The 12326-nt window shown below is 53.7% G+C and overlaps 1 protein-coding gene and 1 non-coding gene across 4 annotated transcripts in view; one reads left to right on the plus strand and one right to left on the minus strand.

Moving 5' to 3' along the window:
* Positions 1–12326, minus strand: part of VAC14 (VAC14 component of PIKFYVE complex) — a 100708-nt gene that overhangs the window by 78250 nt on the left and 10132 nt on the right. For 2 of the 3 annotated variants that reach the window (XM_045890775.2, XM_064581247.1), the window contains exons 2-9: positions 9579–9729; positions 9099–9266; positions 8211–8273; positions 7356–7463; positions 6806–6915; positions 6416–6522; positions 5331–5465; positions 4697–4849 (exon numbers count right to left, since the gene is read on the minus strand). In XM_045890775.2, coding sequence (XP_045746731.1) covers positions 4697–4849; positions 5331–5465; positions 6416–6522; positions 6806–6915; positions 7356–7463; positions 8211–8273; positions 9099–9266; positions 9579–9729 — 995 coding nt within the window. Of the gene's footprint in view, positions 1–4696; positions 4850–5330; positions 5466–6415; positions 6523–6805; positions 6916–7355; positions 7464–8210; positions 8274–9098; positions 9267–9578; positions 9752–12326 lie in introns of all 3 variants that reach the window. The other variant, XM_054511265.2, reaches the window with a different exon arrangement.
* Positions 12004–12074, plus strand: TRNAG-GCC (transfer RNA glycine (anticodon GCC)). Its single transcript has one exon. It is a non-coding gene; the product is annotated as a tRNA-Gly (tRNA).

Here is a 12326-nt window from a genome sequence, read left to right on the forward strand (position 1 = left end):
AAAGCATGCTCCATCTCTCCCTAGCCTTCAATCTTACTTCACTCTATGTGCAGGTAATCACTTTACTGGTTAGGCAAGTATCCCTCTCCATCTTTTGCTTTCCTTCTTTTTGTTCTGTAACATAAATGGAATCACAGGATATTTTCTGCAATTTGCTTTTTTTCCCCTTTTTTAACTTTGTATTATGTCTTAAAGCAGTCACTGCTATTCCTGTGGACCACGGACCACCCCCCAACCCCAAGGTAAAGAGGGTCTTGATTTCCACGTTGAACAGAAAGGCTCCGAGCTGCTGCCTGTCTCCTTTAGTCCCAGAGGCCCTTTAGGGGATGGGGCACAGCTCGGTAGGGACAGGTATGGGCTGGGCATGACGGGACAGACCTGGGCCCAAAGGGGAGGACTTGCAGGGAAGCCTGGACCGGCAGCCAGGACTCCGTGCTCCCAGTGGCCTCCTCCGTCTCGACTTCTAGAAACACACACGTTTGTAGATGAAATGACCCGATGTCAGAAATAGGCTTCAAATTAATTTCAATTGTTTCCTAACTTTCACTCTTCCGCCTCCCCCATGCATCCTCCTGTGGGAGCACATTTCTCCAGGGTCCCACGTGGGGGGTGCTGCTGGGGGAAGGGCCAGGCATTTTATATTTTAATCCATATTGATCAGTTGCTCTTTAGGAAGGTTCTACCAATAACAAATGTGCTTCAGGAACAGAGGAGCAGTCGATCCCCAGCAAGCCTCACACAGGGATATTAGTAATCTTTTACATTTTTGCCAAGTTGATGAGTAAAAATGGTACATTGTTTTACTCTGCAATGCTCCCCTTTTCAGTCAAGCTGTACATCTGTGGCTTCCCTTTTTGTATTATTCCCTCCTCAGAGAACCAGGGTGTAAACAGCACTAGAAGCATAGACTCAGAGCCCTTGGGGCGAAGTGTGAGGCGGGACTCCCTTACTTACTAGCTGTGTGACCTTGGGCAGCTTACTGGACTTTGCCTCCAGTCCCTCACCTGTATGATGGGGTAACCAGTGCACCAGGCTTGTTAGGACAGTACGTCAGCTACCATTTGTTAGGTGTTCAAAATGAAAAACCTTACCTACGTCTCTATTTATTTCCTAAGGACAAATTTTTTAACGTTTATGGCTTCTGACACATGCTGCTGAATGTACCTACCAGACGATGTATTGCACTTGTTTACTCTGTGCCTCTCCCACTAAGAATGCTCCTTGCCCCCAGGTCTCCACAGGGGATATGTATTTCCTTCATGATCAGAGTAAAAGATGGGGGTGGGGCGGGGGCCGAGTGGAAGCTAAGGAGAAGGAAAAGATTCAGCTCAAATGACCGCCATGGACCTGGCTTGGAGTCCCCAGTCCTCTGGGACCACATGGAGGGCCACATGTGATTAAGTGATTAAGCAACTGTGGGTCTGCCCCTGAGCTCCCTGCAGGCAGGACCTGGGTCTGATTCACCTGCATCTGGAGGGTCCACAGAAGCTGCTGACACACCCAGGCCCATCAAAGCCTTGCAAATGGATGGATTCCATTACACATCTACCAACGGTGGTTGCCAGCCCTCTCCTGGAAACACTATTCACAGCTCTGCCCCTCACCTGCCACATGAATTTCCATCCCTGACCCTCTATGGTCCCTCATTTAGGACCTACCAGGGGCCCATTACCATCTGAGAAAGGCTGGTGATAAAAAACAAGGACGCAAAAGCCCTGCCCTGAGAGTCTTGCTAAGTAAGTAGATGGATATGTGATACGCATGTATTAAAACAGTTTGACACGAAAGCACCTGTTGCTGAGAGTGTCTGGCCTTTGCCATGTGCTAAAAGCTTTATAAGCAAAAATCTCGCTTAAAACTCACCATCACACTACAGGTTTGGTATTCTTATTGTTATCCTATTTAACGAATACGGAATCAGAGGCTTAAAAAGGCTCAGTGGCTTGTCCAAGGGCAACAGAAAGGAAGTTAACAAAGCCAGGACTCACCAGCAGGCCAGGACACTTGAGACAGTCAGGCAGCATCATGGAGAGGAAGAGGGAGCACACAGCAAGAGCCCAGGAACTCGGAGCAAGGGCACTGCATTATGGACCCCTCAAGTGGCAGGGCCAAGGGGAAGCCAGAGCAAGTGGAGAGGGGCTGGGGACAGTGCGGCACAGAGGAGGCCCCGTGGTTGGAGGTGAGGGCGAAGCGCACGCGTGCACGTGTACGCTAAGGCACAGAAGGCTTGGCTGACCAGTGTCGTGGTGGATCTTGCACCACCACTCCCCCTCGCCCCCCCTCCCCCCCCGCACGAGGTAGACAAGGCAGGAGGCTCCTGCCTTCGGCCAGGTGACCAGGGCTGGAACAGTGGAGCAAAACAGTAATAAGAAAAAGGACCAGAGGCTGGGATGAACCTGTCGACTTGACTAGCTGAACCATCACTGTCTCCTGGCTTGCTGGGGCCTTCTCCTGGCCCTTTGGTAAAGTGGTGGTTACAAGCCAAGCGCGTCTGTAGTGGATGTGGAGCCCCCAGATTAGCTGTGATCATCTCTAGGAACTACTATACACTGAGCTTTGCATCTGCTGAAATGCTGTTTATGAGGCAGTAAAAGCCAGAGCCAAGCTGCCTGAATGTATCCCGGTCTCGCATGAGAGTCTCCTAAGCAGGGAGCTGTTGCAAGAGTGCTTAGGAAAACGATCTAAAAAAGTGAAAGAAGCTGCGATGGTTGGCAATGGCACCCTGGTTTCTGGCAGGTGAGGGTACTACTGCTGAACCCCCTGTGCTCCAGCTGGGGTTATCAACAGCTGCCACGACCTGCAGAAGAGAGTGGTTCCTTCCCACGGGGCCTGACTTGTTGCCACATGAGCAGAAAGGGTGGGGTAGGGGCTGCTGGGTTCCACTCTGGGGGAAGAGGCAATGATTTTATTTAAAAAACTGAGACATAGTTCATGTAACATAAAACTCACCATTTTAAAGCATACAACTGGGTGATTGTTTGTAAATCCACAGTTATGTTAAGCATCACCACTATTTAATTCTAGAACGTTTCTGTCACCCCCCCAAAGAAAGCAGGCATCCAATTCCCTCTTTCCCTCCAGCTCAGCAACCATTATTCTACTTTCTGATTCAACGGATTAAGAGGCACTAACTTTTAAAGTCAGTATAAAATATTCACAACTTCTCCATGTTGCAACTTGTCAAGCCAAAAACAAAACAAAACAAAAATGAAAAGAAGCCATCCCACAAACATAAAAAGCAAGATGTGGAATTATGTAAACCATATGATCTCATATATATATGGAAATATATATATAACATACATGTTATTATATGTTATATGTACATAACAAAAAATATGCCGAGATTATACTAATTGCCTCTTGGTGGGGGCAGTCTTCCTTCTCTATATTTTTCTCTACTTTCCAAATTTTCTAAAATGAGAATCAAAAAATGAAAAGGTAATAAAATACTCATACATCAGTGAAAGTTCACTAAGCAAGTCTATCCCTGAGATTCTTCTAGTTTCTCCTAATAAGAAAGCTCCTGCTTTGAGAGGCTCACACTAACTTTATCTCCGCAAGTTTTCTTTTTCAAGGAGCTGGCAAAAAGGTTTCAGTTGCTGCATTGCCTGGGAATCGAACCCGGGCCTCGAACCCAGGCCTCCCGTGTGGCAGGCGAGAAGTCTACCACTGAACCACCCGTGCTCCACTTGAGGGCTGCTGTGCCTCCCACTGTTTTGCTGCTCGGGCTCGCCAAAGCGATGCACAGCTGTAACCTGACTCCTGACTGGTCCAGCATGGAATGCTACTGGTTTGGCCAGCAAAGCCAGGACAGGAGGCCCATGGGGCTCATGTGCCTGACGTACTGCTCAGACGCTCAAGAGAAGTCGGAGAACGGCCATTAGAGAAAATGCTTTAGAAATTCTTTTGGCTCCTGGAACTCAGGTTCCAGACCTGAGTCTGTTAGCCTTAAAAATGTGAGTAAGGTCTGCATCAGTTTACTCTCTGGCTAACTCAGCAAAGGAGAACATCACCCTGAAGCTGATCAGTGCTCTCTTACTAAGGATAGAGGCCCCTTAACAAAATAAAGTCAGAGTTGTAGAAAACATCTAGAGAGTCAAACTCCAGACTGACTTAAGAGTGGTTTTATGTTATGGAGAAATAAGACGATAATGCTGAAAGAGGCTGAAAGGATGGCAGAGCCATTTCATTTCATGAAGACACGGACTTGGGCGGGAGAAGTCCCCAGGACTGAAGCTGCATCCGCAGCTCTTAGCCTTCTCCCCCGAGCGCCTGCATGGTCAAGGCAGCTGGCTTCCGGGCGGCTGGATGTCTACGGCCAAGAGTCACGTGAACCCTGCAACCTGGACTCCTCTGCCAGGCTCCAAAGCTTCCCACAGTGAAAACAACTATTTCCTGTAGCCAGACACAGAAAAAGATTTCAAAAAGGCTTAATGCTGAGGCAGGGAGAGTTCAGAGCAGGGGTTCTGGAGGCAGACTGCCAGGGTTCACTTCCTAGTTCTCCCAGATCCTGGCCATGCGACCTGTCTTCCCTGTGCCCATCCGTAGAATGGGGAGAACGGCAACTCCTACCTCATCGGGTAGTTACCAGAATTACATGAAGTGACATCTGGGAAGTCACCTGGGCTGGTTCAGTGAGGCCCCATGTCAAGTCACGCTGGGAGGTAAGGGGCGGGAGGCAGAGCCTACTCACCACCAGCTGTCCCTTCCTGCTTGGCCAGGGTGTCATCGGGGTTGGGCTCTGCCGGCCTCTGCGCCGTTGGCTTCAGCTCGTCAGGCTCGTCATCCTCAGGGGTGACCAGCTTCATCAGGCTTTGGTTACACACGTTGGCCACCTCCTTGATGCCTGAGTCCACTGATGTAAGGAGTAGCCCCACCCAGGGGGTGTTTCCTAAACCTGATGTCACTGGTATTGGTTAGGGACTTGGACACCACTGCCCCCACCCCCAGAGGTGGATTAGTGGGCTGTCTGCACTGAGTCCCTGTGAAACGCTCCTGTCTTCTTGTAGGACCCTTCCTGGTGGGCTTTCTACCAACAGGACTCCCCCACCCATGACAGGGCAGTGTGAGCTCAGGGGCTTGGAACTGTGGGAACTGGGAGAGCTGCTCCAGATCCGTAAGAAACCAGGTGAGGTCTGGGGACAGTGGTGTTAGGCCATGTCCCTGGTGCCGCCCTGGTGCTCCCAATCCCTGTCCTGCTCCGCCGCTTGCTCCCTAGGTGCCAGGGGCTATCTGGAGGGAACCCCCATCCTCCCATGCCGGGGTCCTGCAACTTCACAGCCTCTTTTGGGGCTGCTCTGGTTTCTTCTCTCCGGAGCGAAGGATACTTTTCTTGCGGTCATCATAGGCCAGGCAGGGCAAGACGGCGGTCAGGATCCCAGAAGAGTAGGGCAGCATCACCCGGCCAGCCAGCTGGATGAACTCCCGCATCCAGCACATGGCCGTCAGCTGGATCAGGTCATCTGGAAGAGAAATTGGTGGGTTCCAGGAGGGTTGGCACGAGCAGCCGGAGTGCTCCCTCCCACTGACCATGCCCGCAGGAAGGGACTGGAGGGGACCCGAGGGCCTGAGTTGCTTCTAGCCTGATACTCTCTCGCCTTCCAAAGATACACACACGAACGACAATCTTGTAGCAGATGTAAGAGTAGCCATGATTCTCTACCCTCTGCACCCAGAAAGGGGCTCCACAGCTCGTTTCATCAAGGGGTGAATTCACTTCCCCACCTCTTGAATCTGGGCTGACCTCCCTACTGTGGCCAGGCTCACAGTGTCAGAAGTGAGAAGGTGTCAGAAGTGAAGGTCTGGCAGTTCAAGCCCAGGCCTCCACAGGCCTTGCTCCCCTCTACCACAGGTCTTGGGACCTCACTGATGCCATTTGAATGCATCTGGGTTAGTATGCTGGATGATGAGACACATGGACCAGTGGTCCCTGCTTCCCAGGTGCTGCCAGCTAACTGGCAGACATGAGTGAGGCCATCCCGGACCACCCAGCCTCTGATGACCCTTCAGTGGACTGTATGTGCATAATCAAGTGCAGCCAAGCCTGGTCCAGGTGAACAGAGCCATCTAGCTGACCTATAGACTCCTGACCAACAGTAAGTAGCTGCTATGCGAGGCAGTCAGTTTTGTGGTGGTTTGATACTCAACAGAAGCTTGTGGATATATAGTCCCAACCTGTAAGTATTTCAGTTCATAGTGAAATGTCAAGCTTCCCAGCAAGAGGGTCTCCAGATCTTACTCCAAGGTCAGACCAAGCGCAAGGGCCTCCACAGTGATGGAGGACCTGAATATCTCTCCCACAAAGATGCACCGCTGCGCTGCCCCAGGTCCAGTGGGGTGCGGGTTTATATTTCTACCGGGGTTCTTGCTGCTTCTGAGGAGGTGGCGGTGGCCATGGGGCCTTCATCCTCACCTGTGGTCTGGCAGTGGATCACCAGGATGTTGGCCATCTCCGCAAACTTAACACTGGAGGGGTTCTTCTTAATCTCTTTCAAGAATTCTCCAAGGACCACCTCACACCTACCAATGAGAGAAGGAAAAGAGCATATACTAGCCAGGCCTGGAGGAGCCTCTCCTGGTGTCCGCTTCTGCTCTGGGTGGGCCACTGGGAGGGGGACTACACTGCACAGCAGCCCGATGGCTCTTTTCCAGAGGCCGGGGGCTGCTCTCTGCTCCTCAAGGCAAGAAGCACGGGAGCCAGGATGAAGCGAGTGAGCGGACTCTCCCACGGCCGCCCGTCTGCTGGGTGTGGGGTGTGTGCCGAGCAGCCGCACGCCCCTCCCCCTGCCCCTCCCATGCTCACATTTTCCGAATCTCTTTGCCATTGTCACCCAGGATCTGGAAGAGCCCGTCCAGGATCTCCGGCAAGTAATCCAGCAGGTTGATGTCTGGCACAGACTCCAGAACCAGGATCTGACCCAGGGAAAGGAACCGGAAGGGAAAGTTACACCAGCCCGGGAGCCTCTGTCTCCTCCTCCCCAGCGCTCTGTGACTGGGCAGGGAGAAGGCGCCGCGATTCCCACCCCCGGCAGACAAGGCTTTGGTTAAAGGGGCAGGGAAGAAGGGAAGGCACGGGAAAGGACAGACAAGGCTTGAAGAGGTATGGCTGCCGACAGCAGCACCCCCAGCTTCCAAGAGACATGGGGGTGTTTGCCGGGACACCGGGGGCAAACAGGACGGGCTTTGGGGCAGAATGGAATAAACGTGTCAGATTACCGGGTGTCCCTGGCTATTAGAGCCTTAACAGTGAGGCTTGTCTCAGCCATAGGATGCCCAGGGTGTGTGCCAGAGGGCAGCTTTTACTACTAGAGGCTCCTTATGGCTGGAGAAACTGTCGTGGGGCTGGCCCTTACCCAGGAGATGATGAACTGCCGGGCATACTGGTTGTTGGAGTAAATCCTCTCTCGCAACAAAGGGATGAAGCCCACCAGGTCGAACTTGTTGCTCTCCGTCACAATGTCCTGTGGATCAAAGGCACGTGAGCGGCCGAAAGCCAGAGACCAAGGGCAGCCTGACCCGACCCAATTATTGGCCCAGGGGTCAGGTGGCCACAGAGGAAAATGACAGAGCTCACGCTACATAGGAGAGGTCCCGGGGCAACCGCCCGCTCATAGGCCAAAGGACAAACAAAAGTGCTGGAGTAAAAGCAGGAATCAGAGTCAAGAGGACTAATCATACGACAAAACCCTACATCTGGATCAAATGCCCTGGTGAGCTGAGCATCAGAGGCCCCTGTCACTGGGTGAGAATGGGAGGTGATGGGGACTCTCCTTTGTCCTAGGGAGGCGGCTAGCACAAGGGGATGTTTGGGATGATAGAATGTTTCTGTATTCTGACTGGTGACGTAAGTCTGTACACTTGTCATAGAACTGTACACCAGGGGTGCCTGGGTGGCTCAGTCAGTTGAGCATCTGCCTTCAACTCGGGTCATGACCTCAGGGTCCTGGGATCGAGCCCCACGTCGGGCTTCCTGCTCAGCCGGGAGCCTGTTTCTCCCTCTCCCTCTGCCCCCTCCCTGCTTGTGCTCTCTCTCTCAAAATAAATAAATAAATAAATAAAAAAGAACTGTACACCAGAGTCACTTTTACTGTATGTAAATGAAAAAAATTTTAAAAATTAGGAAGAGCGCCTCCAAAGAGAGAATTTATAAGCTGTATAGACAGGTGGAAGAGACAGATTCCAAAATAAAAGCAGGGACCAACTACTACCTTTAAAAGGCGGTCTAGGAGCTCAGATCCACTTTTCACATTGGGGTCTGGGTCTGCAGCCAACTATGAGAGATCCAGAAACAGAGAGACGGTTACAGTCTATACAGGACCAGGAACCTACCGAAAACCCATACAGCCAAGTCCCCGGCACAGCCTGGACTACTGAACAGGCACCTCCTTTAGGGACTACACTGAAGGCAGGCAGGGAGGAAGGGACGGGCAAAATGGCACGTGGCCGAGGAACGGAAATGCGCGGGCTTCCCGTTCTGTGCAGGGACCTCTGGCACCTCCTGCCACCAGGCCAGGTGGTGGGTTCCCATCAGCCTTCCTCAAGGGTTCCCCATCCTACCATGCTGGGTCCTCTCTCTGCTCCGGGAGGTGGGGACTGAGGCAGCTGTGAGGCTGGCGCCCTGGGAACGACTGTGGCGGTCAGCAGGCTGCAGGGCTTCGGGGCCACCCTGTGCCCAGAGGTGCACCCCGTGAGGCTGAGCGCGCTGCTGAGGATGGCGTGTTAGGGGCTCCTCGGCCCTTGTAAGTAGAGCTTTTTCTAGAGCTTACGGGCTAGTGCTCCCCTCACAGGGGAAATACAGTCTGTACTGTGGATTCACCATCTTCGCCTTCTATAAGGGAAGTCAGGGCTTTTCGAACTATCTGTATTTCCCCTGCACTCTGTGGTGGACTGACACTTTCATAAACTGCGATAAAAATCAATTAAGAGAGAAATGGAAAAAAAAATCAAACATCCGTACAAGGCCACAAGAGACAATGATGATGAGACTGAACGGACGAGCGGCGCCGGCAGGCCTGTGTCTCTCTGCTCTGGCCGCATCTGGGAGAAGGGGCCCCAGGGGTGCCGTGCACGGGGCCGGCCGCAGCAGGGGCAGTCACCTTGCTGAGCCCGTCGAAGAGCACGTTGAAGTGGGGCAGCACGGCGCCGCGGGCCACCTTGACGATGTTGTACAGCGCCTCGCACGCGTAGTAGCGCAGCCGGCTGTCGGCGTCGTTGAAGCAGGTTAGCACCGGCTCGATGAGCTCCTTCAGGTACAGCCCTGAGTCCTGCAGGGGAGCGGGAGGAGAGACAGCTCAAGGTGGGCCGCGCCGGAGGCCCGCAGCCCCCCCACCCCCGCCCCAGCGGACATCCTGGCTCCCCGGAAGAGGCTCAGGCCTTCGCATGAGGGCCGGCCTTAAGCAAGTCGGCCTCCCGGGCCGGGGGCCAGGCCGCGGACCGAGGGCCGCAAAGCCAGCCTGGCTGGTCTCAGGTGTGGCGTGAATGGCGGTAAAGCAGAAGTCTGCAGCAGCCTGCTGGGTCTGGGCGGTCAAAGTGAAGGCCACCTCGGCTGCATCTGTCCCTTCAGGAGAAAGGCCCACCTTGCCCAGTGCGATAGAGCAGGCGGCCAGGCCGATGAGGCCCCCTTTCCGGCTGTGGGGGTGCTGCGACAGGGCAAACTCCTGAGACAGGGTCTGGATCACATGCTTGATTTGCACGGTGTTGTTCTGGGCCACAAACTCCCGGACCAGCCTGGAGAGAGAGGAGAGAGGGGCTGCAGGGCAGTGGAGTCAGGCTCCCCCTCGGCTGCTGGCTCCAGGGCCAGGGATGTGGCAGGGAGATGACCTGTTTAGAAAGAGGAATCAGAAGTCCTGCACCTTAGGGTGGGCCTTTCCCAGTTCTGCTGCCGACTGGAAGGCACTGGCTGGGTCACGGTTCGTTTCCCTATTCTGGGTCGCAGTTTCCCTTTGCGTACAACAGCATGAGCAACAGCAGAGCTACCTCACTTCTGGGAATCTGAGAGAATGCAAGGGAATGTCTTGTTGGGGACCAAAAACTGCAACATCAACCATCTTTATTCGACACTGGCTAGACCCTCCAATCCTGTGCCCGAGAGCTTCTCTGTGTCTGTGTCGTCATGTCCATGGATGGTGCTGAATCAGGTCCCAGTCCGGTGGGCAAGATCCACATACAAACAAGTAACTGTCGCAACGTGGTGCAAGGGATACTACGAAAGCCAGAAAAATGCCACTTGCTGATCTCCTTGGGCTGAATGGGAGGTGCCTGGATCAGATCGGAAAAACACCTGCAGGCGCTTTTCAGGTCAAGGGCAAGGTACAGGGGAGAGACTGGCCAAAGGCAAAGAGCCCTGAAAAGGCATGGTGTATTGAGAGAAGGACAGGAGTTTGGCCTGTGGAAGGAGTGGCCAGACAGTTCAAGGAAGACAATCCAGTGACAGTTCCCCAGCAACGGGATGACATGCTCAGATCTGTTTTAATTAGGTAGCTGTGGTGGCAGCCTGGAGAGACTGGGATGCCGGGGCAGGTTTGACAGGAGACGGAAAAATCTTAGCATCAGGAAGGAGGACCTGAAACACACCTGAGGCAGTGGGAAAGAGCAGGGAGGGGCTGCTTTACTTCAAACAGAAGAGCATCAGGAACCCATGGAACATGGGAGCCAGAGAGGGCAGGTCTGCCTCCAAGGTGTCCACCTGGGGAGTGACGCTAAGAGGGAGAAGGGAGGTTGGAGGGAGGCCCCTGGCGTGGAAGGGAGCACCTGTGGTCACCCTGGGGGATGATCCCACGGCAGGCCCTGCCCGGTGAGGAAGAGAGCAGAGGGAGGCCGGGTTTCATCAGGAACCGGTCTCAGAGAACTGATAACCAGCTCCCCAGGTAACTGATGGGGAGCTGTGGGCTGGGTGTCGGGGACATCTTCCCAGAAGAGGTCCAGTTTCAGCTGGATCTTGAAAGAGGCAAGGAGAGAGAAGGAAACAGGGGTGTTCCGGGCAGGAGGAAATGTAAGAGCCAAGGCGAGGAGTGGGATCTAATCAAGGTTGTCTGGGGCCCCAGGGGACGGAAGAGCAGCGAGAGACCTACCAGGATGGGCTGGCTATGGCCACTCTGGCCATCTCAGTTTAGGTAGAATGGATTTCGCAGCATGGGTAACAGGGAAGCTTCTTACGGTTTTGGAAGAGCACAAGGAAGGAATGTCCTTAAGGAGCTGTGAGACGGACGGAGCCCATCCCGTCGTCCAGGCGTGATGCACACTGCTACCAGTGTCGCAGCCAAGGGGCCGTCCACAGAATAGGCACTTGGCAAAGCAGCTGCCCGGACTCACTGTCTAACTGCTCTGTGTCCATCGTGGCGGGACAACTGCACGCCTGCCGCATAAATGGGGGTCTCAAGTTGGCTCAAGGAGTTTTAAGGACAGTTAAGTCCAAAAGGTATCAATTAGTCTATGTGGTTCCAGCTCTGTGTCAGGAACCTGCCAGGAATTAGAGCTGTTCAAAAACAAACGTGCTGCCCTATGAGGCAATGACCACTCCTACAAAAAGGTTGTTCAAGGAGGGGTCGACACGGTTTGATGAAGATTTAATACTGCAAGTCGTACAGGGCACCTATTCTGTGCCAAGCACTGTGAGCACAGCTGTGAACAAAACAGGCCCGGCTCCCAAGCTGGTGGATGTGGGAGCAGGGATGGGTATTTCAGGAAGGTGGTACAAATGGCCTGCGAGGTGCCTCTTTCTTTAATCTTTACAGGGTGATATTCCACCAAGCTGAGGTGCTGAGGGCTATGGATGGACCAAGGGCCTCCAGGTGCAAGCTCAATGCCAGTTCCATAGGCCAACCCTCTCCTCCCCGCTCCTCCCAAAGCAGCCCAATAAGGCCCAGCAAGGATGGTTCCCTGTAAACGGCTCTGGCTTCCCAAACTGGACAAACTAGCCAGGCAAGGCACAGTGATCTGCCAGAGCTCCTCTCTGAGTAGCCACAGACACAGCCCCTAGAGAAAAGCCCTGCAGATATGTCAGCATTGGTGGTTCAGTGGTAGAATTCTCGCCTGCCACGCGGGAGGCCCGGGTTCGATTCCCGGCCAATGCAGGGCTGCTCCTTTTTTTTTGCCTTTTCCTGGCAGGCTTCCCCTCATACAGAGATCCTGCTGGAGGAGCCAATCTCCTCAAGCATGCCGGCCTACGGCAGCCCAGGGCACTCTGGATTTGACCTCACTTCCCTGCTCAGTGAGCCGAAGAACAGCAGCTGGGCTCTCCGGAGAGGCACCACTGGCTGTGGGGACCAAGGCCTTCACGCCCTCCACAGTGAGGGCCTCAGCCTGGGCCAGTCTCCAGCGGGAAG

This window comes from Mirounga angustirostris, unplaced genomic scaffold (genome assembly GCF_029215605.1).
Source record: "Mirounga angustirostris isolate CCGP_5_RB_7025 unplaced genomic scaffold, mMirAng1.0.hap1 SCAF_16, whole genome shotgun sequence".
In the NCBI taxonomy this organism is placed as follows: Eukaryota; Metazoa; Chordata; class Mammalia; order Carnivora; family Phocidae; genus Mirounga; species Mirounga angustirostris.